Source organism: Protopterus annectens, chromosome 12.part0, assembly GCF_019279795.1.
Source record: "Protopterus annectens isolate FY-2018-M chromosome 12.part0, PAN1.0, whole genome shotgun sequence".
NCBI lineage: Eukaryota > Metazoa > Chordata > Ceratodontiformes > Protopteridae > Protopterus > Protopterus annectens.
The window spans coordinates 1,288,822,766-1,288,848,800 of NC_056746.1; the positions used below are offsets into that span (position 1 = coordinate 1,288,822,766).

At 39.8% G+C, this 26,035-nt stretch overlaps 1 protein-coding gene across 2 annotated transcripts in view; it reads left to right on the forward strand.

Annotated features, from left to right (window-relative positions):
• Window positions 1–26,035, forward strand: part of TTLL9 (tubulin tyrosine ligase like 9) — a 787,629-nt gene that overhangs the window by 589,426 nt on the left and 172,168 nt on the right. Inside the window, exon 10 of one of the 2 annotated variants that reach the window (XM_044090338.1) lies at window positions 17,521–17,579. The exons of the other annotated variant lie outside the window; for it this stretch is intronic. Coding sequence (XP_043946273.1) covers window positions 17,521–17,579 — 59 coding nt within the window. The remainder of the gene's footprint in view (window positions 1–17,520; window positions 17,580–26,035) is intronic. 2 annotated transcript variants of the gene reach the window in all.

Genomic DNA, 26,035 nt, shown 5'->3' on the forward strand with positions numbered 1-26,035 from the left:
AGATGAAATAGGATACCTATGACTACTTCCCCTTTGTTTTCACCTTCTCTTATCCAACATACTGTTTTGGAACTCTCAGATCCAAGACCTCTAGGGTGTCCTCATTAGATCTGAAGACAGTCTGTTCTTCAACTCCAGTTACTTTCCTGAGTCATCCAACTACAAGCCTTTTGTAGCTGCAGGACTGTTGGAGCTGAAGTGTTGGCACTGGATCTGGTGGACTAGGGATGACTCCAAAACTATTGGAACCATCACTGTCCCTCGAGACTTTGGATCAGGACAGCTCATGTCCAACTCCTTCATTGGGCAAAGTGCTTGCAGGGTTGCTGGAGATGATGGTTTGGGAAATATCAGCTCCTTCTCCATTCATTTTGTTCTCCTCTAGGTGCTCTGCCTTTGAGATTGTGGAGAGGGCCTTCTCATTACCTAGAGAAAGGACATCCTACCTCCCTCAGATCAGACAACTTTATACCTCCTCCATTTCTTTGCTGTGAACCTTGTTCTTGCATTCCACTAGGACAGCCAGCCCAATCAAGTCTCCGGTCAGTCATTCAGGAGTCCATCTCTTTTGATACCTCTCCAAACCACATGCTGATGAGGTACCTTGTAAGAGAACATGTAAGAGGAGACACCGAGATTCCACTCAGGAATATCTCATGGAGGACACTAATTCTGATGAAGGGGAGGGATCCCCCAGATCTCCACCTGAAGACATCTCATTGAAGACATTCTAGGGCTCTTAAAACAGAGAGGTGGTTGGTCTTATGATAACCCCCCCCCAGAGGCTTGTGGGTCTTGTCCAGCTACATCTTGGGTGACTTCCCTGGCCGAAGAACTTACAGATCTTTTTTCTCACTAACCATGGAAATAACTAGAAACTATGGAGCCCATCCTTAAATGTCCAGACAAAATTTTATCCTCTCCCAAGGACAAGAAACACTGTGCTAAGGGGGTCCTGGTTGATGTCATGGTTGTAGTGTCAGCAACCAAAAAAGGGCTTGTGGATCAGAGCTGTTCTATCCTTCCAACAGGGAGTCCAGGACCTTGGACAGATTCAGTAAGATTGTGTATGCATCAGTGACCTTTGCTGTGTGGTCATTGAATTACCTTGCACATTTTACATGATTACCGAGATATTTTACTAAAGAACTCTCCAAATCTCTTTCTGGGTCCATGTCTGCCAAGAACCAAAATAGATTCTCCTTACAACTGGCCACCTTTCAATCAATGTCTAATGCATCCATCAGACTGATCTCCCATGTAGTGGAAGGTATCTTACAGGAGGCAAGTGCAGGCATAGCCGTTAGGAGACATATTTGGAAGCAACTATGTAACTTTGCAGAGCCCTTTAAGTCTTCATTCATCAGTGCTGGCTCTTCCTTATTTAACCCTAAAGTGAAAGACATGCTTTCCAGATAAGAGTGCAGTTATCCTCATTGCCCCCTTTTGGCCTCATCAGATTTAGTTCCCATTCCTCTGGTCTCACCTTCTACATCCACACTGTATACTGGATCCCACTGCAGACCTCCTGTCTCACCTGACAAGTAGGACTCATCTGGACATAACAGGGCTTAAACTGATTGCATGCTTTCTACAATTTCACTGATTGTGAGACAGCCCAGGCTGTCCTTCCCGGTCCATCATATTTTGCTATCTTTTCAAAAATCTTCTACTAGAAAGATTTAGAAAAGTAAATGGAAGAGATTTGTATTCTGGGCCCTTAACAGGGATCTGGACTCCCTTTCTACCCCTGTAGTGGCTATACTTTATTTTTTAGCTTCAATTTTCAGTTAAGGGGCTAGCTTTTCTCCTATAAAGTCCAGTTGGCTGCCATTTTAAATTTCCATCTAGGTGAAAATAGCTCTACCTGAGCTTCTTCTAAATTATGTAAAGCTTTTCTCAAAGGGGCCTTTACTTAGACTTCTGCTAAAGGATCATTCTCCTCCTTGGGATTTAACTGTTGTGCTTCAGGCCCTGACCCAAACTCCCTTTGAACCTTCAGTCATCTCAAATCTCAAATTTTTGCCTTGGAAAAAAATTTTTCTAGTCGCTATCACATCAGCTAGATGAGTATCTGAACTCCAAGCTCCATCTTCCTAATCTCTTTGACCTGGTTTTCCACAAAGACAGGGTGTCCTTGTAGACCAACCCACTTTTGTTTCCTAAGGTAACTTCTGAGTCCAACATTAACTAGGTCATTAACCTCACAGTTTTCTTTTCAAACTTTTTAAATAAGGGTGAGTACATGCTCCATCTTCTGGATGTACATAGGGAACTTCACTTATCTCCATAGAACCATAGATGTAAGGAAAACTGACCAGTTGTTTGTCTCTTTCCCTCCCAACAGATTGGGTAAGCCAGTTTCTAAAGTTTCACTGGCCAAATTGCTAACCGATTGTATCTCCTTTGTCTAGAGTAAAAGAGGATTATCCTTGTCTAAACCTCCTAGAGCTCATTCAACATGGTCTATGGAGGTCTTAGCCTTTGGGTCAAGGACTTTCATAAATAACATTTGTACAGCTGCCACTTGGATTAATGCTTATACTTTTATTTTCATTACGAATTGGATTTGGTTTCCAGGAACAGAGCTGCCTTTGGCTCCTTGGTGCTCCAGAATATCCTTCCATGAAGGCTTCCCAAAGTTCAGCTAGCTGGGGACTCTGTCCCGTTAGTTGAGGAAGGAATGAAAATGACAATATCAGATTAAAAAATTACGTACTCACCATAATGTTCCATCTGTGTTGTCCATTTTCATTTTCTTTGGGAACTGCTGTTTTTTGTTTGAGCTCCAGCTCTTTTTCTTATTGTGTCCTTTATTATTTCCCTTAAGGTAGTTTCCCTTTATCTCTAAAGGCAGCAAACTCGATCTGAGGTACGTTAGGTTGATGTGGCATGATGGGTAAAAGGAAGAGCTGGAGAATTTGGCTTAGTTGAGGAAAAATGAAAATGGTAATTCCATAACTTATTTACTTTGCCCGAAGTTCTTGTTTATGGTATTTATGTAGAATTTTCTACTGGCGATGTAGCATTTTACATAGGTCATGCAAGTAGGATGCTAAAGAATCTGATCTACAAAGCATTATAGGTTATAGGTTCATAGGTTGGTACTGAGCTATCTGCCCGAAGGCATATATTAGCCCAGACACATTGTGCGGTATTCACCGCCCCTTTAGTAGTTCCCTAGACCCTTGTACTAGCAGCTAGCACCCTTGGCCCCTATCTAGTAGTGCTGTTGGTGTGATCCCCAGTGTGAACTTTCTGTTACCCATCAACTCATCAAGGTTCCTCTTGAAGAGTGATAGTGAGGGGCTCTGTCTTATGTAGATCGGGACCCTGTTCCATAGTAAGGGAAGTCTCTGCAAAGGGAATCTATCCCTCCAGCATGTTCTATTCATTGTTGTGTTGGGGTTTATATCCCTAGAGCGTGTAGCTCGAGTAGATTTGGTTTTGCTAAGATGGAGCATGTTCAACAATTCTGGGTTGGACATGCCTCTGAGAAAGCGGTATGCAACAGAGAACAGTCTTAGCTTTTTCAATCGTGCTGCATAGGGCAACTGTTTGAGGCCAGTAATCCTCTTGGTTAGGTACCTCTGTGGTCTCTCCAGCTGCTGGAGATGTCTAGCCAGGTACATTCCAATTGGTGCATTGTACTCAATAATGGGTCTGATGAGGGAAGAGTAGAGGGGCACCATTACATCCTTAGATCTTGATGCTATTATTGATATTATTCAATAAAAATGATGTCTTATCTAAACATTCAAAACCTCATTCCAAACATAAGCATATCCTGTTTTGTGTGTTATATTCTCTGAATTTATGCTCTAGAGGCAGTGAATTAGAAACTATATATTTGATGAGGACTTTATATGATGCATACTGCTACCCTGTTCTTAAAGATGTGCTTAATTTTAGGAGAGTTTTGAAGTCTAAATGTTTTAAACATTTACTATTCATAGGATCATAGGATTTTTCTAGGTTCTCGACCCAGAGGTCATTTCAAGCCTAGCCATTTCATCCCAATGTAATAGCATAGATACGCTAGTCTATACCCAGGATTGCATTTAGTAATGACTGCCCATGCCCAGCAGGGTTGTGGGTGCTATCCCCAGTAAGAATGTACAGTGCCCCATCCACTCATCCAGGTTCCTTTTGAACAGTGTCATAGACGTGCTGTGTTTCACATGAATTGGTAGCCTGTTCCAAAGATGTGGCAGTCACTGGGAGACAAATCTGTCCCTCCAGTATCTCCTATTTAAGTCACAGGTCATATTTAAGTCCCTGGAATGGGTAGCTCTAGTCCCTTTTGATTTAGAGATGTGCAGCAAGTTCATTAGGTTTGGGCCTGAGATTAGTGTGTAAGCCAGGCATAAGTCTCCCCTAAAAACTCTATATGACACAGAGTATAGTGACAGGGACTTTAGCTGGTTCTTGTAAGGCATGTGCTGGAGTCCCTTTATCTTTTTTGTTAAAACCGCTGAGGTCTTTCCAATTGCTGCAGGTGCTTTGTACAGTACATGCCGAATGGGGCATTATGCTCAAATATGGGCCTGATTAGTGCCAAGTATAGAGGGGTTATAACCTCCTTTACTCACGAGGTAATGCCTTTACTAATCAAGTGTATTACGTAGAAAGTCTTTCTTACTACAGTAGATACATGGTGGTCGAAGTTAAGGTTATAGTCAGATTGTGATTCCAGATCTCTTACCACTTTGTTGGTACTTCGGGTGTTGTTGTTGATTTGATAGTGTGAAGGGACATTGCTTTTGCCGAAGGGAATGATGATGTATTTCCTTGCATTGTTTGAGACCGTGACTAAGACACCAGTCGTTGGTATGCATAAGACATGCCTGGAGTATACTAACATTATTAGGGGATTCAGTGATTGCACCTAGTTTGCATTCATCCATAAGCTTGGTCAGCCACAACCCCTTAGTTGTGGCCTGAACGTCTGAGAAGTATATACAAAACAGTAGGAGGCCCAGCACTGACCCTTGTGGCACCCTGCTGGTGACAGGTCTGCTGGCTGATGTGGAGTCATCCACTTTGGTAGTGTGTGTCCAGTTTGTGTGCCAGTTGACAACCCATCTTATAACAAAGGGCTTTACATTCAGTTTGCTAAGTTTATCGGTAATGCCTGAGTCTGGGATGGTGTCAAAAGCCTTTGCCAAGTCAAGGTATGCTGTATGCACAGATTTGCTCTCGTCAATGACCCTGCTCACGTTTGAAGAAATCCACCGGATTTAACAGGCAGGATCTGTCCTTGATGAAGCCGAATTGGGTTGGATCCAGGATTTGGAGGTCTCCTATGTCTTTATTTATGAAGTCCATAATGATGCGTTTCATGGCCTTAAAGATGAGGCTGGTCAGACTTATAGGTCTATAATTACCCAGGTCTGTTGCTAGGCCACTTTTGTTGAGGGGAATAACTGTTGCTGTTCTCCATTCTGCAGGAACAATGCATGTGGTTAGACTGTGATTGAAATGGGTACTTAATGGTGATGCTAGTTCATGTTTTAGCCTGTTTAGAAGACAGCCTGGGATGCCATCTGGTCTCCTAGCAGCTGTGTTTTTTGTCTTGGACAAGGCTTTAATGACCTGCTCTTCAGATATGTACAGTGGGAGGAAGTTTGGGGCAAGGTTTGTGATGAGTTTGGAGGGGATAAGAGAGCAAAATTTTCCTCGAACCTATCCGCTAACAGGTTTGCTGTTTCTGTGGGGTCAGTGTGTGTGATATCGTTAGTCACTAGTTCAGCGCATGCTTGGAGTCCTACCTTTAAGGCTATGTATGTAGCTGTAAAAGGTCTTATGGTTATCCTTGGCTGTGCTTGCTAAGTTCTTCTTAAATATGCCGTTAGAGGATTTAACATGTTATCTTATTTGCATGTTGAGGCTGAGGACGGTGCTTTTCCACAGGTGGGGCCTCACCTTTGTTTTCTTGGACAGGAACTTTTTCCATTTGTTGTAAAGTTTGTTGATGCTGGATGTCCACCATGACAGCTTGTTTTTTTTCTTGAGGCTCTAGCTTTGATTCTATCTGCTACAGCAGAGTCTATCCACTTATGCAAGTGATTGTACAGGACTTTATTGTTAGCTTTGATGTAGTTATCGCTTCCAGCTGGGGATGGAGCTTGGAATGCATTTATACCTTCCCCTAGGAGGGTGTAGTTTGCCTCGGTGAAGTTTTTAGTCTGATTTTGCCCTTTGTGAGTTCTAGTGTTAGTACTAGCTCAAAGGTGATAGATTTGTGGTCAGATTTAACTAATGAGGATCTGACAGTTATGGCAGTGCTTCTGTTTGCCAGGTTAGTGAAGATGAAATCTAGTATGTTTGTTCCTCTTCTTGGGGTATGAACAATTTGTTCCAGGGCATTTGAATTAACAAAGTCAAGGAACTTTTGCACTTGTGAGTTAGGGCTAGAGTAGGCTTCCCAGTTGATGGTGGGGTAATTGAAATCCCTCATAACCAGAGTGTTTGAGAATATTTGGATTGACTCCAGTTTGGTCAAGTAGGCTTCATGAGCATCATAACCCATGGAGGGGATCTGTTACTGGCAGTGCCTTGAATGGGGGTCTTACCCACAGTAACCTGAACTTGGAGTAATTCCATGGAGTTGTCCAGCCTAACTAAACAGGAGTTGAATTTATTTCTAATATAGATAGAAACACCTCCTCCTTTGGTTCTCATACATTCATTTTGTGGTCTGAAGGTGTGGAAGGCATTGTAGCCTTCTAAGGCCGCAGTACTTAAAAAGGCCTTGAACCAGGTTTCTGTGACTGCACAGACATCTACATCTTCCAGTGATAGAAGTGCTTCCAGGATGTACAGTTTTTGATTTAAGCTCCTAGAGTTTAGTAGGATGACCCTTATTTTGTTTTGATTGGCAAATTTCAAGTTGGTAAGTTTGTTTTCAAAACCTTGCCTAAAAAAGGCACTATGGGGGAGGCAAGAGTCTTTGCCAGCAGCTGAAAGTCTAGTGGTGTCAGGTGCAAACTGTCTCTGGCAAAGCAGTAAAGCTTGTCGACCATGACTACCCAGGCTGACAGAAACTGGATCCCCTTTGAATGATACCAAAATCTAAGCCAATTATTGAAGTCAGTCATTTTTTGTTTATACTGTGGCATCATTCTAGGTGACGGTAATATACTGCTCAAGGCTAGAGACATACTTGCCTGGGACACATACGCAGAGATCTCAATCATGTCTCTCTTCATATAGTCCGGTGAATTACATCTCAGGTCATTCAGTCCAACAAGAACTATGACAGAGTTATAATGGTACTCGTTGCTGTGAGACCTGAGTGCATGCAAGATCTAACAAATCCTGACACCAGACAGGCAGCTGACTGTGTCTTTATCCTTGTCCAACCTGGTGAGTGGGACATCCATATGTCTCACTATGGAGTTTCCAAGGACAAGAACATTTTGTTTTTGAGTGTTATGCCTTCTGGGCTTGGTAGGTGAGACACTGATGTTACTATCTGTCATGTGCTGTGTGAACTGTGTTAGTTGTAGCAGTCTTGTGTTTTGGAGGTCTGTGGTAAGTTTTTTGAGAGAACCTCCGCATATGTTGATTTTTGTGTTTGATGCATATGAGTATGTATGAGTGGTGGGTTGACAGTGTCTTCATTGTTACTGTTTCAAGTGCGATAGAGAAGGGATTCAGGATTCTTGGTGTAGATACATCTCTTGCACTTTGCACTAGAGTGAGTTATTAGTAGGGGGCTGTCAGTGTATATGAGGCAATTGCTACACTGCCTCAGGAGACTCAGGTCACAAAGGTTATCAGGAGAAACAAGGGTAGTCCAACTGTCCATAATGCTAGATTGAAGAACTGTTATCACAAGGGGGGACTTTTCAGGACTGATCAAGGAGTTGCTTAGAGAATGGATATTTCTGCCAGGGTTTATTTTGCTGGTGGTTTTATAGCTCACAGATCACTAGCAGTATTTCTTAGATCGCAGAAGTGCTAAGGATGAGGACTGCACTAATGTGCTACAGCTGTATCTAAGGGAAAAAGTTGTCTAATTTATCTGTCTGGCTATGGCGCGCAGTTCCACAGTAGTGTGTGGTACTGCACAATGAGCAAATGAGCAGAAATCTGCTCAAACGCAGGGTTTAAATACCAGAAGCTAAAAACTCAAAAAAAAAATTAAAAATGTTCAAAAAGACCATTGAGGATACTTACTCCAAGTCCTAGACCAACTATCCTTCCAGTTAGCACACTTCTCTCACTAGAGTGCAGAAGGTCCTTCTCCATCAAAGATGGCTTGGAAAATGTGGTGAGAACAAACAGCCACTACAAACAGACCCAGATGTAGCAAACCTGTATCTGGACTATGCTACAGCTGCTAGCTACCCTAGTTTTGGAGGGAAACTCTAGGGAATGTTTAACACAGCAGAAAAATAGCAGTGAGACACTAAAACAAACATTTTAAACAGCAGAAAAACAGCAAGGAGACTCTAGAGTTTTAAACAGTAAACAAATCAGTTATTTTAACACTGCTTGGCAGGAAAGCTAGAACAAGCAGACAGATTGTTTTGCAACAGTGAAAGGTACCAGCAAATACTTAACAGTGAAAATAGCAAAAAGAGCTTTGCAAACAGTGAAAATGGCAATAAAATACAATTTAACAGGCACAGTAAGGCAGACGATTGCAGTACAACAATGCAGTTTAGTACATAGTATTTAAATCCAGTATTAAAATAGGTGCAGACTGTACTGTGGTACTGCAGTGGTGGTGCTGCGGTAGCGTTGTCGCCTCAGAGTAAGACGTTGTCCTGTTCAATTCTCAGCTAGAGCATCTTATGTGTGGAGACATGCGTGAATGGGCGTACCTTCGTTGAAGGTTGTGCATCAGGGCTGGCAACTTGGCATGTAAAAATCTACTGCCAATCATTAGCAGACCGGAGTTCTGCTGTGGTGACCCCTAACCGGGAAAAGCCGAAAGACACAACAAAATTAAAGTAGGTTCAGACAATAAAAAATGCAGTAAATGGTATAATCAAGCAAAAAAAAAAAACAGTCAACTTATGTTTTTTTGGAAGCTCAGAAGCATCTAGTCATCTGGTATTGCAGCTCAAAATTGTGGCTGATAGACCACCTCAGTTCAGCTTGGTAAGAACAAGCAAACTTTGCTTACACTCTCACGGTTCAAGTTATTTTTTAATATGATTACATTTTTTCAATATATGCCTTTTATATAGTGTTTCCTAAATACATTTTAGCAGTTTATTTCTGGATCCGATGTTCCTTTCTGTGCATCTCAACCTGTGGGTATCGAATCCAATCACATCTGATGTCGGCAGCTCAGAATCTTCAAACTCCACCTCCTCTCTCATGTTGCCTTCCCTGCCTAATACTCTTCAGATCGCATTTGCTGCTTCCACTGTCAGATGCTCTCCATTGAAACTTCAGTTCAAATAAGTGAAAAAAAGATATTTTTGGTCTTTTTTCAATTTTCTCCTCTCCCATCTATTTTTCAGATTTTCTGTAGTATTGATAGTATTATACTTCTTAGTGGGTAGTTTTCTTCTTTACGCAGGACGTTTCCTGTCAGACTTGTTACTGCCCTCTCGGTTTGTCAGGTTTTCCTCTTACTGCTTTATACTAGACCTACCATTTTATTTCAGGTAGCGCCTTCCTACCCTCACACCAAAAAAAAAAAAAAAACATAATATGAAGATGTGTGTTGTGTGTGTGTATATCTACACACACACACACACACACACACACACACACACACACACATATATATATATATATATATATATATATATATGTGTGTCTAAAGCATTTCTTTAAGTATTTTTCTAACTTCTTTTGCTGTTCCACTTGTGTGCTGTCTGTATTTACCTGTTAACTATTGAAAAGACCTTGGGTTTTAGAAAATGTATTTGATCTGTGTGTAAAATGCCCTCTCCCAAAGACTTGCATGATACGTGCTTTTATTGCCTTGATGCTGAACATTTTAATGTGGACTACCAAATCTGTGCAGCCGTTGGTTCAAGGGCCTTAGTTGATCACTGAGCCAGATTAGTTCTAAAAGGATTGCTGCCTGCTGCTTCTGTGGTGGCTGTCTTGTGCCTTTTTGTTCTTCTGAAGCTATTGAGAGGAAAATGTAAAGTGACAGAGAAAAAGAGAGAGAGAGAAAAGAGAAGGAGAAACTTGAAGAGAAGGAAAGCTAAAGTGTAAAGAAAAGGATATAAAAAGGCACTCTATGTCACCTTTAGAGGGACAGCCAGAGTTGAAGACCATAAGGCCATCGACTCCTCCAGCATCATCAAATGCTTCGGAATCAGTGTTACCCCAGCTCTGATCTTCCTCCTTGTTGGCACTAATCTTGGATCTGACCTTTCTGTCTTCCACAGAAATTCCAAGCCTTGTCTTAGCAGCTTTTGCTTCCGGTCATATACACTCACCCTTCATGACCATCACACTAGAACCTAAGTTCTCTCCAGAAACATCTTTCTGTAGGGTCCAGATATCCCCCTTTCAGGTCCAGGAGGTTCCTCTGCAAATACCTTAACCCAGTAATCCTTCACCCTTGACTTCTTTTGAAGACCAACTGGCTCACCAACAGGACCCTCAAGGTCAAACTAGGCACCTCCACCTCTGATAGTAGATCTGTCACTAGAGGAGTTCCCCAGGGATCTGTCCTGGGACCCCTGTTGTTTGGCATCAACTTCTCAGAGGTCCAGACAAAGACAAAAGCCCCGTGGCTGTCCAAGTTTGCAGACAGCTGTAAGTTCAGTGCTGTCATTGACTCCCCAAATGATGTTAACATACTGGTTTCACAGCAACTAATGACTGGTGCCAAAGTCATGGCCTCAAGCTAAACACAAAAAATTGTATCATCATACCATTCGGCAGGAACATGGCCCCTACTGCTTACCACATCAAAGGCAACCCCCTAAACACACAACCTGTGGTAAGAGACCGGGGTACTCAGGTTGCTAACAATCTCACATTCAACCATCATGTAGCGGCAGTGGTCAGAAAAGCTTCTTACTTGGTTCATCTCATAAGTAAAGGTATTGCATCCAGAAAATAAGGAGGTTATTACCTCTCTATAGATCTTTCGTCTTTTCCCGATTAGGGGTTGTCACAGCAGAACTCCAGTCTGCTAATGATTGACAGTGGAATTTTACAGTGCCGAGTTGCCAGCCCGACGCCCAACCTTCAAATAAGACAGAGGCATTCATGCACGCACCTACCTGCATGTCTTTAGACATCACTCAACCATGGGGAGGACATGCAGACTCCACATACTCCTCCCTAAGTAGATCAATAATTGAGTATAACTCCCCATTTGGTATGCACCTCTCCAAACATCTGCACCAACTGGAAAGGCAACAGAAATACCTCACAAAGAGAATCCGTGGCCTCCAACACCTGTCCTATGTGGACAGGCTCAAATCACTATCACTCTACCTGGTATTGTACAGATTGCTCAGAGGTGATCTGTGTCTTCCCTACAAGACAGTCTAGGAGTCTGCCCTACTAGACATGCTCCATATCCGCATGTTCATAGGTTCATAGATTAGTACTAGGCTAACTGCCCTTGTGAGCCATTTTAAGCCTAACCAATTATCCCTTGTGAGACTCAAACCCTGCACCTTGTGTTTGTAAGGCAAACACCTTAACCATTAGGCCACCCTCCCATCCTAAGTAAGTCTAACGCCTTGCACATTACCCACTCAAAAGGCCTGAATCTAATATACAACATCAACAAAACCTGCTGGAGAGACAGGTTTCTCTCCCAGAGGTTGCCCTGTCTCTGGAATAGACTTCCCATAAACGTCAAATAGAGTACCTCGTTAACCCTCTTTAAGTGCAACCTTCATGAGTGGATGGGAAACCACAACTTTGTCCCAGGGATTTCACCTGTGTCCCTCATTGACAGGGGTGACAAGTGCTGACTGAGGTTCCTTTTTGGGGATAAACTCTTGGCTAGGCTTGTAAGGGGCTGCAGGGCCATTAGCCTAGTAACCTCTTATGATCCTATGAAGACTGCAAGGTCTACCAAGAATATTAAGAAAATTGATTTAAACCAGCTGTTGCGAACCTTTCTAAAGACACAGATGGAATCATGCCCTCTCCTCTGATCCAGAGAGAAGGGGGACCTGTACCCTTAGGTCCCACTCTTTCTTTTCCTTTTTTTGCCCACCTTTCAGTGCCTGTGCCTTTGGTTCTGACACTTTCCCATGTTACCACTTTATCAGTGCCAGCAGCTTGGCCACAGTCAGTTCCAGCTTCTGCCTTGATGTACTCAACTCCAGACTCCTTGGAGATGAGTGCTTCCCAGAGCTGTGGCATTAGAGCAGAGGGTCCAGGTTGGATTCATCTCAGAAGTTTTCAGAACTATCACTGCCCCTCAGTGCCTCCACTTTAGACAGTTCAGCTGGTCTTGACTTTGGATTCATCTGGGTCGGCTGTTGGTACACAGATGTCTCCTAGGTTTTTGGATCCAAGGTACCTTCATGGCAGTTGTTCAGGTTTGGCATTGACTTTTGATGTTGGTGAAAGGATTTTGTCTCACTCTGAGACTGGTACCTCTGATCCTACATCATAACTATCCCAATCCTCCCTTCCCACTTAAATCTTAGTGTATCGTGAGCTGGTCTTGGGACAGCATGCCCCATTAAGCTTTGAGCAGTCTCAGTCCTGGAGCCTCCCAGTTACTTCTTTTCCCCCTCCACCTGGCTTCCCTTCCTCAGGAGCTGTACAAGAAGAGCCAATACAGGAGGAAGCTCTTGGATTCTTCAGAGGAATCCCACTCTGAGAGCTCTGACCTCGATGAAGGGGAAGGGGAATGATCCCCCAAATCCTCCCACTGTACGGATGCCTCTTATGGTGATCTGTTGGAATTAATGAGACAACGAGGGCTGGATCAATGAAGCCCTTTTCCCAGAAGAGTCACTCTTCTTCAAAGCTTTTCTCATGGGCCCATCCATGTCATTGGTGTTTCCACCTCTGCATGCTGTTGTTGGCAGTGTGTCCTAGAGGGCTTGACAAGATCCCAATGTGATAGAGCCGATTCCTTGCAAACCAGGTATGATATTGTTCCCCCACCCCTACAGGTCCTTTTCGTGTAATGGTCCCTCTGTGGATGCTGTTCACAGCCACAAAGAAGGAGATCTTGGAAGAGAATACATTGGTTCATCCACCAAAGTGGAAGTAACGGGCATTGGAGTGATTCTGCAAGTGCACTTATGCTTCAGCCATATTTGCACTTCATACACTGAATTATATGGCACATTTGATTAGGCTTCAAAGAGATTTGATTTCTGAAGCCTCTAAGCTGATGGCTTCTCAACCTTCATTAGAGTCTCTTAAGACCTTGGAGACTCAATTGTCCACCATGCAATCCATTTCAAATGCCTCTATGGACCTTATCTTGAATGTGGTGGATGGTACAGCCTAGACTGCAGGCACAGGCAAAAGAACTTTTTGTCATACCTGGATGCACTTTTGTACCTTTTTAGACTGCTTAAAGGCATCCTTTCTAAATGTTCCCTTTGATGGAACTACATTATTTTGTCCCAAAGTAAAAGATAACTTGACTAGGCATGATCAAGATGGTAAGACATTATATGGCTTGAGAGTACTCTTCTCTACACCTCAGAGGACCTTTTTCAGGAATCAGATATAGGAGGAGATATTCTTCCATACATCATTACAGATTACCAGAGATGCTGCTGGCAAAAGTGCCTTCTGAGGCAGATAGGGTAACCTTAATGGATGCCACCCCAGGATGGGGAGCAGTCCGCAGTTTCAGGGCTTTAGAGGATCCTTCTTGGGTAAGCCCTTTCAGCATTTTTGAAATTTTGTCTGACTGCTGCACTCTGGAGGCAGTTAAGGGGGGTGCCTAATTCTCCACTCATAAGTTTGAGAGGCCATCATATCAAACACCTTGGTGATGAAAGTCAGTTTCAGAGGCTATTCTATCTCGTTCCACTCCTTTACAAATCTAAAAATACCTCCCAGATGTTCCACTTCACCAATGGAGGGAAGCAGCAGTAGAAATACAGAAGTTACTAATAAAGTGAGTTATCCAAGAATGCCCAGCAGAGTAGTTAGGATCTGGGGTGTACTCATGATTCTTTTCAGTGTCAAAGAAAACAGTGGACCACAGGCCCATATTGGACCTAAGTAAGTTAAATGTATTTGTCAAGTAGACAAAGTTCTGAATGGTAACTCTTCAATCCATTCTGTCTCTGCTGAGGTTGAACAATTGGATGTGCTTAGGTGACCTCAAGAACACCTACTATCACATAAAAATAGGCAGACATTCCAGAAAGTTCCTGCGTTTTTGACTGGGAGTTAGTCATTTTCAAGTTTAGATTCTGTCATTTGGTCTTACCACAGCCCTTTAGGTATTCACCAAGTGCATGGCAGTGGTAGCAGCCTGGCTCAGAATGCATGGTTTCCAGGTATTTCCTTACTTGGATGACTGGCTTCCCCAGCAATGTCAAAAGCATTATTGATCCAGATGAGAGACTCTTTACTTTTGTTGTGCCTCTCCCTGAGCATCACAGTCAACCTCAAGAAATCCAAGTTGGAATCTTTACACAGTCTAAAATGTATTGGATTCCATCTGGACACCTCTAAACAAATTCCAAAATTACCTTCCACAAAATTGTCATCTTTATGAATTCAAGTCTTGTTGCATCCCTGGCCACCTGCTTGTCTCATCCTACTTCTTTTCGGCCTTATGGCCTCAGCTTTTTGAATGTTGCTCTAGACAGATACTTCATGAGGGTTCTTCAGTGGACACTGCCTGCTTAATGGTCCATCTACTGCCATTTAATAAATTTTTGGTTCATCCCAGCAATGTATGCTGTCATCACATCCATTGGTGAATGACCACCACTCACTTTTCTTCAGATCGTCCCTTTGTTCTCCCCCTACCCAAAGCCACCATAACAACAGATGGTGCTAGTGGGACCACTACAAAAGACCTGTTTGCATGTCAGTGTTTTGGAGGTAAAAGCAGTCCTCCTTTCAGTGTATGTCTTTCAAGATGCCTACCTAAAAAGTGTGATAAAAATTCAGTCTGACAACACTGTGGTGGTGTAGTACTTGAACACAAAGGGTGGAACACTATGGTGGTGTTGCACTTGAACAAATGGGGGGGATAACATTATTATATCTCCTCTGTTGAGAAGCTGTGAGGGTATGGTGGTGGGTGATATCCTCTCAATAATTCCTGATAGCAATGCATATCCTGGGGAAATCCAAAATTCTACAGGACAGTCTAAGCAGTTGTATCTTGATGCCCGAAAGTGATCCCTTAACCCAACAGCAGCATGCATTTTTTTACTGCTGGGGCCAGCCATGCTGCAACTTGTTTGCAGCTCCTTTCAGTACAAATTTCTTCACAATCTTTACCCTGATCCATCTTGAGGGGCAGTCACTGAGGAATGCTCTTCTGCATGCTTGACCCCAGATCCTCCTATATACTTACCCTCCAACACCTTTGATAGCCACGTTTCTGCAGAAAACTTCCCTTTGCAGAATGACAGTGATTCTTATTGCCTCTTTCTGGTCCAGACAAGTGTGGTTCACCTTCCTGTGGCGTTATCTCCTTCTGCAGACTTGGATTCTGGACCCAGCTCCAGATCTCACCTTGCATCCTTCTAGACAACCTAACTCAAATCTGAAGTTCCTTGGGTTAACTGCCTGGTTTCTGTAGTTCCAATGATGGCCAGGGATACCAAGCTTAAAAGAGTAATGCATACCCTCTCCTCATCCCAAAAGCCCTCTACTAAATGAGTTTATGCCAGTAAATGGAAAAAGTTCTCTATTTGGGCTGCATCCAAGGGATTGGACACCTTTTCTGCCCTCTACAGGCTATTCTGATTTTTCTTTCAGGGCTTTTTCAATTGGGACTTTGTTACTCTACCATTAAGGCTCAGATGGCCATGATTTCCAATTTTCATATCCATCAAAATCATACCCCAGTTGCACCTCTGAGGCTATCCAAGACCTTTTTGTTTTGGCCTCCAGTAAGGGATCCATTTCCTCCATGGAATCTGTCCTTCCTCTTTAATTCCTGAATAAACCTCCCTTTGACCCAACAGCTACAGTGGATTTCAAGTCCTTATCTTGAAATGGTGTTTTTAATAACTATTACTTCAGCTAGTAGAGTTTCTGAGCAACAAGATTGATTCTGCAACCTTCCCTATCTTATCTTTCATTTCACATTGAGAATGACTCCATCTTTCTTACCTTAGTTGGCCTTACAGTCTAATTTGAATCAATTGAATTACCTGTTTTCTGCTGTATGATTCAAAACAAAGAAGAGTACATGCTTTATTGCTTAGATGTCCATCATCAATTGAGGTTCTGTTTAGATAGCCGAACAATTCAAGGTGTCAGACTGACTGTTTTTGTGATCTTTTCCAGAGCTAAATTTGGGGAATCAGTTTCCAAGGTTACCTTGCCCAGATGGCTTTCCAGTTTAATTTCCCTTGTTTACTCATCAAAAAGGATGTCTTTACCCATTAAACCAAAAGCCCATTTCATAAGAGCAATAGCTAGTTTTGTGGGCTTTTTTGGTTGTACTTCATTGGATTATATGTGTGCAGTGGCCTCTTGGGCCTCTTCTCGTACCTTTGTATCTCATTACAAATTAGATACTCAGTCTAGATCCACAACATTCATTGGCTCCATCATATTGTGAAACATTCTCCTAGAATCACACTATTGTCAGTCTAGGAACTCTGTCATACAGGTTGAGGCAGAGGCAGACGAAAAAGTCAAAATCAGATACAAGCATTATGTACTTAACATAAAGATAGATCTATGTTGTCTTCTGCCTGTCTCAAACATCCTTCCCTCCATCCTCCTTCCAAATTGTCACTGATATTTTTGACTTGAGGTAGACCTGGCAGATCATCCCAATGTCTGACTCTAGGACAGTAGTCAGTCCATTATTTCCATTAAAGTTGGCAAATGTATTGTTTTGAGAGAAGTACTTTCAGTTAAAAGTTTGGTAACATAGGGGAAAACTCAGTCTGAGAAGTCTTAGACAGGCAAGACAATTTGGGAGAAGAAGTGGAGCTTTGGCGCTTGAAGATTCTGAGTTGCCAGCATCGGATCCATTTAGATGTAGTAACCCAGATGTTGAGATGGACTGAAGAAGACAACACTGATCTATCGTTATGGTAAGTATATAATTTTAGTTTTTTGACTGGTTGTGTTAAGTAATATCATTTTTATAGAATAGTTTTTAATCAAGTTTAAAGTTATCAGATAGCTTGCTGAAATTTTTTCTTAATGGCCAGGCATCAGAGTGTTTTTGTTTTTATTTTTGTAAGCAATGAAAAAAACTTGTAGCAAGTTTGGATTCACTTAGCTGTTTGTGGTATATTTCCCAATAGTTATGCATAAAGGGAAGGGCTGTGTGGCTAGACAAAAACAGGCTGCAAGGTGTGTGACTATCATAACATAAAACTCATTCCATTAAGCAAACCACTTTTTCTTTTGGAATTCACCTTAACTGCATTGTGTTACCAGATATTCATCTCACAAATGTAGCAGTGCAGAAAACAGCTCCGGACTACGACCCTGAGAAGGTAGGTAGACTAGCAGCTATTAATGTCATAGTGTAGTTTACAAATGGTTATAAGTGGACTAAAAAAATAGGAATGTATCTGAGCCATTTACTTTTCAGATTAACTGTTGGATAGGTAATTAATTATTCGGTCCAAGAAGTTACCTATTTGTTGCATTAAACTGCATGAGAATTATAGTTTATATGCAGTATATTCGCAACAAATTTTAATGGATAACATCTGTAGTACCAATACACCCAAGTAATTTATGAATTCACAAAGTAACCAAAAATATGTAGCTTGGCTATACATACGTTTGTTAAACTGTAAAACATAGTAACTGTGTTGCACTTTGTTCCATTCATTAAACTTCGGAATACTCATAAGTGCCTGTAATTTCAGTAGTGTGTGTGTAGTTTATCAGAATGCATTACATGAGAATATGGGCTGGATCTGCTCAATCGAAGTGCTATGTCTGTAGCTATACCCTATTCAGAGTACGAATTGTTCTGTTGCTTGCCTGCTTAATGCATGTAGTCATATTTTTTGATAATGTCACTAATAAAATGAGTGATATCACTTAATTTAGATCAGTAGACATGAGAGGTGTGCTATAAACGAGATGCACAGAATAGAATTTGAAAGCGAGTAAGTGGAATCATTTTTCCAGTGAAAGGCAACATGGGTAAACCCTGAATAAGGAATCTAGTGGTTATGGAGTTGTAGGTTAAGCAACCCTCCTTGAGATGAGACAGATTGTGGGGAATGGTGTGACTCTGTGACAGAGAATGTTGACAAGATTTGCTTTTTAATGTCTTTAATCATTTTAAATAAATACCATGATGTACGTTTATTGTCAAACTCAGCAATCAAATATTGTACAAAAATGCAAGAAAGAAGCAATTAAATGGCAGGCAAAAGCAGGGTAATGAGAGAAAGATCCAGGAAAAGATACTCAATATTATCAGCAAAGTTATAAAATATATTTGTAACATTAAAATTCACAGTATCATTTGAATATTCATAAGGCAATTTCAGGAACATCATTGAATTATTAAGATATTGTATAAAATAATCCAAATCATTATATGTCCACGTGCACAATAAAAATATATTATCTAAAATAGAGATATAATCTAACATTTTTTATAAAATCAGAATTGAAAATGTACTTTTGTTCCCATCACAGAAGAACCGGATTAGCAAAAATGGGGACCAATGCTGCTGCCATAGCCCCTTCACAGCATTGCTTAAGAATCTCACCTTCAAAAAATTAGAACCAGTTCCATACAGGAACAAATCATATCAACTTCTTTTTCTGATTTTCTTATTTATATTCTTCTAGCTATTATCCAATTTAGGTGATGTGTAATGTTGTTGAGTGACAGTTTGTAAGACTATCCTGAATGGACTCAGAAGATCAGACATTTTTGCAGGTATGTGAAGAGTTAACACACATTCTTTTGAATTATAGCTATCCCATTTAATTCATTTTAGAGATTAAAAATTATATTATAAGGATATGAGAAGAGAGTCTTTAACCAATTTTAAGGAGAATCAGGGATGTTAAGAAAAAAAGGGGAACATCCTGAATTCAAAGTCTGTCTGCCTGAGATTTTCTAAGGATGCTCCGGGCTTTCAGGATAATAACAAGACATCATTGGCCAACATTAGTTTTAACTGATGAGATAGGCCTGATGTTTGGACTTTATTTTTAAATCGAGTGGAAGCTTAAAGGCAAAATTTGAAAATCAGGGATTTTCTAGAAAAAAACTTTTAAATAATTCAACATGTATTATGTGTATATGTAGAAGATGTAAACAATGTAAATTTATAAATAAAACGTCATGGGTTATAGTAGAACACAAACAAGAACCTTTATACTATCAAGGGCAATTTAAGTGTAATACTAAGGGAATTGTTTATTTGGTGACCTGTGCTTCATGTCCTACGTTTTTATGGGCAAAGAAGAGAAATCTTTAAAGGCTTGACTTTATCAGCATGCATATGCCATTCAAGCTAAGATAAATGCAATGCCCTAGTGAGACATTCTGACTCCTGCAGAAGTTTTAATAAATGTGTGGGGTTTTTTGGTTTTGTTTTGTTTTTTTTTTTGGAATTGATTGAACTCAATGAGAGGGGTAGTGATTTTAGTAAATTTTTATTGTATCAGAGAACTGTATTGGCAGTTAGAATTACAAGGTGACAGACCACTGGGTCTGACTGATAGTATAACTATTTCCTGTATTTTAAAGAATAGAAGAAATCATTTGTAATGATAGGTTTAGTATCTGGTGATGTGGTAGGACAGATAAGTTATAAAAGGGCTCCCCAAACATTGTGTAACATTCTGATGAAGTCTGAGGTGTATGCATAGACGAAAGTGCTTAATGATTATTTAATAATATTCACATGCTGGTTTGTCTCACAGCACGGGTCATTTTGCCAAGAGCCTGCTGGTTATAAGTACTTTTAAGCTAGAAAGAAAAAGTATTTTTCTTGACTATCTTGTCACTGTTAAGCACTTTTTTACTTTTGTGGTAAAAAAATTGTTAAAAGTTGTTTAGAACTAAATTTTCTGGAGTCACTGTGTTTATTTTACTTTTGGAGGCTGGGGAGTATGTCTCAAGAGATTTTTACTGTGTTATTTCCATTTGGGACATAGTTACTTTTTGCTACTTTCCTCTTTTACCAACTATTGCTGATAAACTTGCCCAGGAGATAATGAACCATTTTTGGACCACAGAACAAAATACAAGTCCATTGGTCAGATCTTCTTCCAGCTACTGGTAGAAAAAGAAGGTTAAGCAGCCTTTGCTACCACAGCAGGCTGGTAATTTGCCTCTCCCAAAGGTGGGTGACTCTGTTGTGTCAAAAGCTGCTTCCTCAGACAACACATTTTTTTCTTCAGATCCCTCTGGTGTGATCCATGCAGCCACAATGGACCAAAGGGTCCGAATGGAGAGAGGAGAAGTCAGAAAGCAAAGGAGAGTAGTATTGCTGAAACTGAATTCATCCTTAAGTCTTGGTAAGTACCTTCACAAGGTGGGCTCTGATTTTTACAAAATCTCACCAAGACAACACTGATATATTGACTATATTTTATACAGCATATATCATGGACAGAAGTAGATCAAAAATAAAAAAAGATAGCTGGGTGCAAAAGACCCAGGATAAAAAAGTGCCCAATCCTGGCAGGCACAGTGGTGCCAGGACTGAAAAAAGGTGGCAGCATAGAATCCTCAAAATATGGAAACACTCCTACAGTGGAGCTAGACCAAGCCCAGGGGAAAGATAGCCCCCCTGTTATAGAAGGAAGTAGTTGTCCACAAAAATCACAAACACTGATAGGCCAAAGAAGAAAAGCCATAAAGATGATAGACTGGACTATTGAGGATAGGAAAGAAATTATGTATTGTTACTGTCATGCAAAAAGCCCATAATTTCAAGACACAAGATATACTGTACAAAAAGATAGAGAGAAATTAAAGGAAAGAAAAATACTTCCACAAGAAAATTTGTCAGAAGCCTCACTTTGTCTTCCTTAATACAACATATTTGTGAAAAACTTGACCAAGAAACTTTGATCTGTTTGGAAAAAGAAGCATCTGAGGAAGTGCAAAAATATAAACAACAAAACCTAGATATTTTTGAAAAGTATAAAAAAGAAATATGGACATGGGGAAAAAAGAGAGATTTGATATAGTGCAATATTTATGCAAAGTCAAAAGCCAAATTAATCAATATAAAAAAGGCAGCCCCAAAGAGAGTTGAAGAGAAATACAGGCAACGGCATCCAGATATGGACAATAAAAAAATAATATCACAAAGAGGAAATGTAGAAAAGAAGATTAGTAAAGTAGAAGTTAAAAAAAATAGAAGCTGAGGTTATGGAATGCCTGTGAAGTGAAAGATTTGATGCAGAAGGTCTAACACAGGTTACATCACAGCATGATGGAACGAGTCCCCAAAGTAAGGAGAAACAGGAAGATCAGGAGACATCTGAAGAAGAAATATGGACATGGGAAAGAAAAAGAGATTTAATATGGTGCAATATTTATGCAAATGAATAAGAAATTAATCAATACAAAAAAGCAGCACCAAAGATATTTGAAGAAAAATACAGGCAAAGGAATCCAGACATGGAAAACTTTACAATACAAAAAATAAGAAGACAAAGAGGAAAAGTAGAAAAGGAGATTAGTAATGAAGAAGTTAAAGAAATAGAAACTGAGGTTATGGAGTACCTGCAAAGTGAAGGATTCACTGTAGAACATTTAACTCAGAAAGCACCACAGCAGGATAGAGCGATAGACATCCAAATTAAGGAGAAACCAGTGGAATGGGAAACAACTGGGCAGTTACCATATGAAGATATTTTGGAGCCTTCCACAGGAAACCAGTGTAAACGTTCATTTGAAGCTGGATAGCAAGGGAAGGAACAGGAAACTGTGGCAACTCTGATGCAATGTTGAGTGATAGGCCAGTGAGTTCCCGTATGACAGAACAATGGATGGCACAGGATGAAATTGAAGAGAATGTGCCACAGGAAGATGCTATAGAAGTCTCTATAGAATGCCTGCAGGAAATGGCGAAGAAAGAATATGCCCTTACTATAACAGAAAATGAGCTAAGAGAAGAGTTGCTTGATTTAATAGAGATAGACATATTAAGATCAGTGAAAGAAATAGACTGCAGAAGGTCAATAAAACCCAAAAAGTCAGAAGTTTGATAAAACAAATGAACACAGTAATTAGGACTGTCTATAGAGATCCTTGCAATATAACAGAAGTAAACAGGATATATTACTATGCAGATAAATTAATAAGAGATAAAATTCTACCACAAGAACACAAGGTAGCAAGGGAAAGGAAGGGGAGAAATTGAATACCATCATGGAAATATCGAATAGACAAAACTATAACGCAACTGAGACAAGAAGTGTCACTGTCAGAAGAGTATAGAAGAGGGAACAGATCAACAAAAATACTCAGAAAGATCGACATGATAAAAGCAATCCACAGTATTATAATGAATCAGGATTGCACTATTGCAAATAATAAACTGAATATTCCAGCACAGGCAGAAAAACATAGATACACACATAAATATAAAGGAAAAATGCAAAATAAGCAATTTATTGATGACCCCAAAACGTTTTATAGAGAACTGGGAAACAAGGCAAAAGGAATTGAAAGACCACCCAAAAAAGACGTAGCTACATTTTGGAGAAATATCTATGAAGATCCTGTGGAACATATCGAAGATGCTGAATGGATAGAAGTAAAAGAAAGAATAAGAAGTTCAAAGATGCAGGATATGAAATGGGATGAGGTAACCGCCAGAGAGATTGAGAAAAAGTTAAGAAAAGCTTCCAATTGGAAAACCCCAGGCCCAGATGCAGTACCTAACTTCTGGCTAAAAGTATTAACATCTTTGCGTGAAGATTTAGCCATGAGTATGAACTATTTATATGCGCACTCCGAACAGACACCAACCTGGTTAACACCAGGAAAAACAATGTTCCTACTTAAGAGTGAACCTGCAAGTTATCCTAAGAATTGTACACCAATAACTTGCCTTTCAACGACGTATAAACTATGTATTTTTTTTATTTTATTTAACATTTGTTGACCGGGAAAGTCCGACTAGGTTCCACAGAGCCTGTTTTCAGCGGAGGCCCGGGGAGAAATACTCCAGATGTATTGGAATTGATGCCGACAGAGTTTATAGTCATTTATAAGAAAATTCAATCATGGCAATAGAACAAAAGGGTAATAAAACAAAGTCATATGGAACAAAGGGACATGCTAAATAAAGTCATAATGAAGAACTGTAACAATGGGAAGAATCTAAGTATGGCATGGATTGATTACAAAAAAGCATTTCATTGTATCCCACATTCATGGATAACTCCAGAAAAAATGTTGGAACAAAACCAGTGTATTGTAGTTGCAGCAAACACCAACGCTAAACGCTGCTACTCACAGTAATCAGCAAGTAACTCAATAAATCCTCTGGAACTCGTATAAAACAGATTTAATGTAAATCAGAAAGTTAAGCGCTTTCACTCGTAAATACAAGCTTCTTCAGAACAAATAATTAGTGTAATACTGTCTCCATTTAAATACCTAAAATTGGCGCCAAAACTAAGAATAGTCTTAAAGCCATATATTACAATCTGAGTGATTCAATAATATTTACATATATATTTATATAGTACTGTGCAAACACTCCATTTTGTATAAAAATACTTAGCTGATATGTTGCTAAAAATAAAAATAAAATATTACCTATTTAACATCAACAATGGTTTTACTGAAACAAAATCATTGATGCCAGGTGGTGTAGTGGCATCAGTCAACAACTGCCATCACAATTCCTTATAGGCTAACTGATTTTTAATATTGCCTCCTCTAGGATTGTGGCTGACAGTTTCTAAAATTGCAAACTTAAAACTGTGCTTCTCCCCACATTTAGAAATGTGCCTAAATAATGCGTTTTTAGAATCCCTCTTTTTATACTATACATATGGGAATAAATTCTCTGTCTGAACTGTCTTTCTGTCTTCCCTATGTAATAGGTCGGACATGTTGAACACATAGCTATGTATATAAGCATACTAGTTCTACAATTTCCTCTTTTGAATATTAGTTTGGTCTTATTAATGTTATCCAAAATAGCGTTGTTGTCCTCACAAATAGTGTAACATTGGTGGCAAGCCCCACATTTTGTTGTATGTGCTGTTTCTTTGTCCTTGTCTTTTGTACCATTTTCTAAAATGAATTTTAGATTTTTACTCATTTTGTATACAAACAGTGGTCTGTCCCCCAATATACTCCCTATTTCTTGTTCCATTGTCAAAATGTGCCAATTCTTGATCAATATATCTTTGATCATATGACTAAATGGGCCATATTCAACTACACATGCTCTATGTAATCCATTATTTACCAATGTTGTTTCCTTTGAATATGTGGTACCTATTACATGTGTGTTTGTTTGTCTGCTATCAATATTGTCATTCATACCTAATAATGGTATGTACTTCTTACCCCATTGATTTATAACGTACATTTTAATGTCATTCATTAAAATTGAATCATACCCTCTATCTCCAAAAAGATTAGTGATATAATCAATTTCCTCTATCATATCAGCATGCTGAGATGTCATTCTAGCAGCCCTTATGCATTGTCCTTTAAAGATATTCCTTTTAACTTTCATAGGATGGTTGCTACTGAAATCCAAATATGAATTTGTAAATGTAGATTTTCTGTAAATTTTGGATTTGAAACTATTACCATCTCTGGAAATGAAGGTATCTAAATAGGGCACTCCATTAGGGTTAACTTCAAATGTGAATTTCAAAAATTCACTACTTGTATTGATATAGTCAATGAAAGACAAGAATGATTAGCTGCCTCCCTTCCATAGGATGTAAATATCATCCAGGAAGCGTGAATAATAAAATATATGTTCGTAATAGACGTTGTTAAATATACAATTGTCTTCCCAATCAAGCATAACCAGGTTCGCAAATATGGGAGCACATGCTGCTCCCATAGCTACGCCCCTGGTCTGCTTGAAAATCTCACCCTCATAATAGATGAAATTATTATCTAGTACTATGCTCATAAGTTCAGCTACCAAGGCAATCCTGTCCCAACTCAATTTAGTATGTTTCCTTAAACTCCTTGTAAAGGCTTCTATACCTTCTTCCATTGGAATACAACTAAACAAGTCAATGACATCTATAGATGAAAACATTATTTCATGACAATTTAAATTGATTGGAAATTTTTTTAAGAATTCCCACGAATCCTTAACTAAATGATGTACCTCACTGTATACTGACTTAAGCAAAGTGTCAATAACTACCCCTATAGGAAAGATTTTAGACTTGCTTCCAGATATAATGGGACAAAATGGAGGATTAATATAGTCCTTATGAACTTTTGGAATCCCACCAATGGTGGCTAAAGTGAAATTCAACTCTCATATATTCATAAAGTTCTTCAGATATTCTCTGTTCTAGAAAATATTCCTCTAGGTACATATCTATTCTTCTGTAAGCTATGTTTACCTCATTGAGAGATATAGCTGAATAATTACCTGAGTGGTGTAAAATATCCTGAATGATGCCACTGTAGGCCAAGGAATCATAAAAAACAATTCCTCCGCCTTTGTCAGGCTTCATAATCCTAACACTATTGTCCTTCCTTAACCCTGACAAAGTCTTGTATTGCTCAACGGTGAGATTTTTTGTCACTTTTTTCTTTTTAGCTACGTTATTGACTTTGTAAATTTCTTTAGTGACAAGGTTATCAAACATCTGAGTATTTTGATTGTTTGTAGGAGTGAAACAGCTTTTCTTCTTTAGGGGTCTTGTTAACACCTCATTGTTGCTGTCTTTTTTGTTGTTGTTAAACATAAGGGCCAAATTCAACTTCCTGACATACAATTTAAATTCAGAC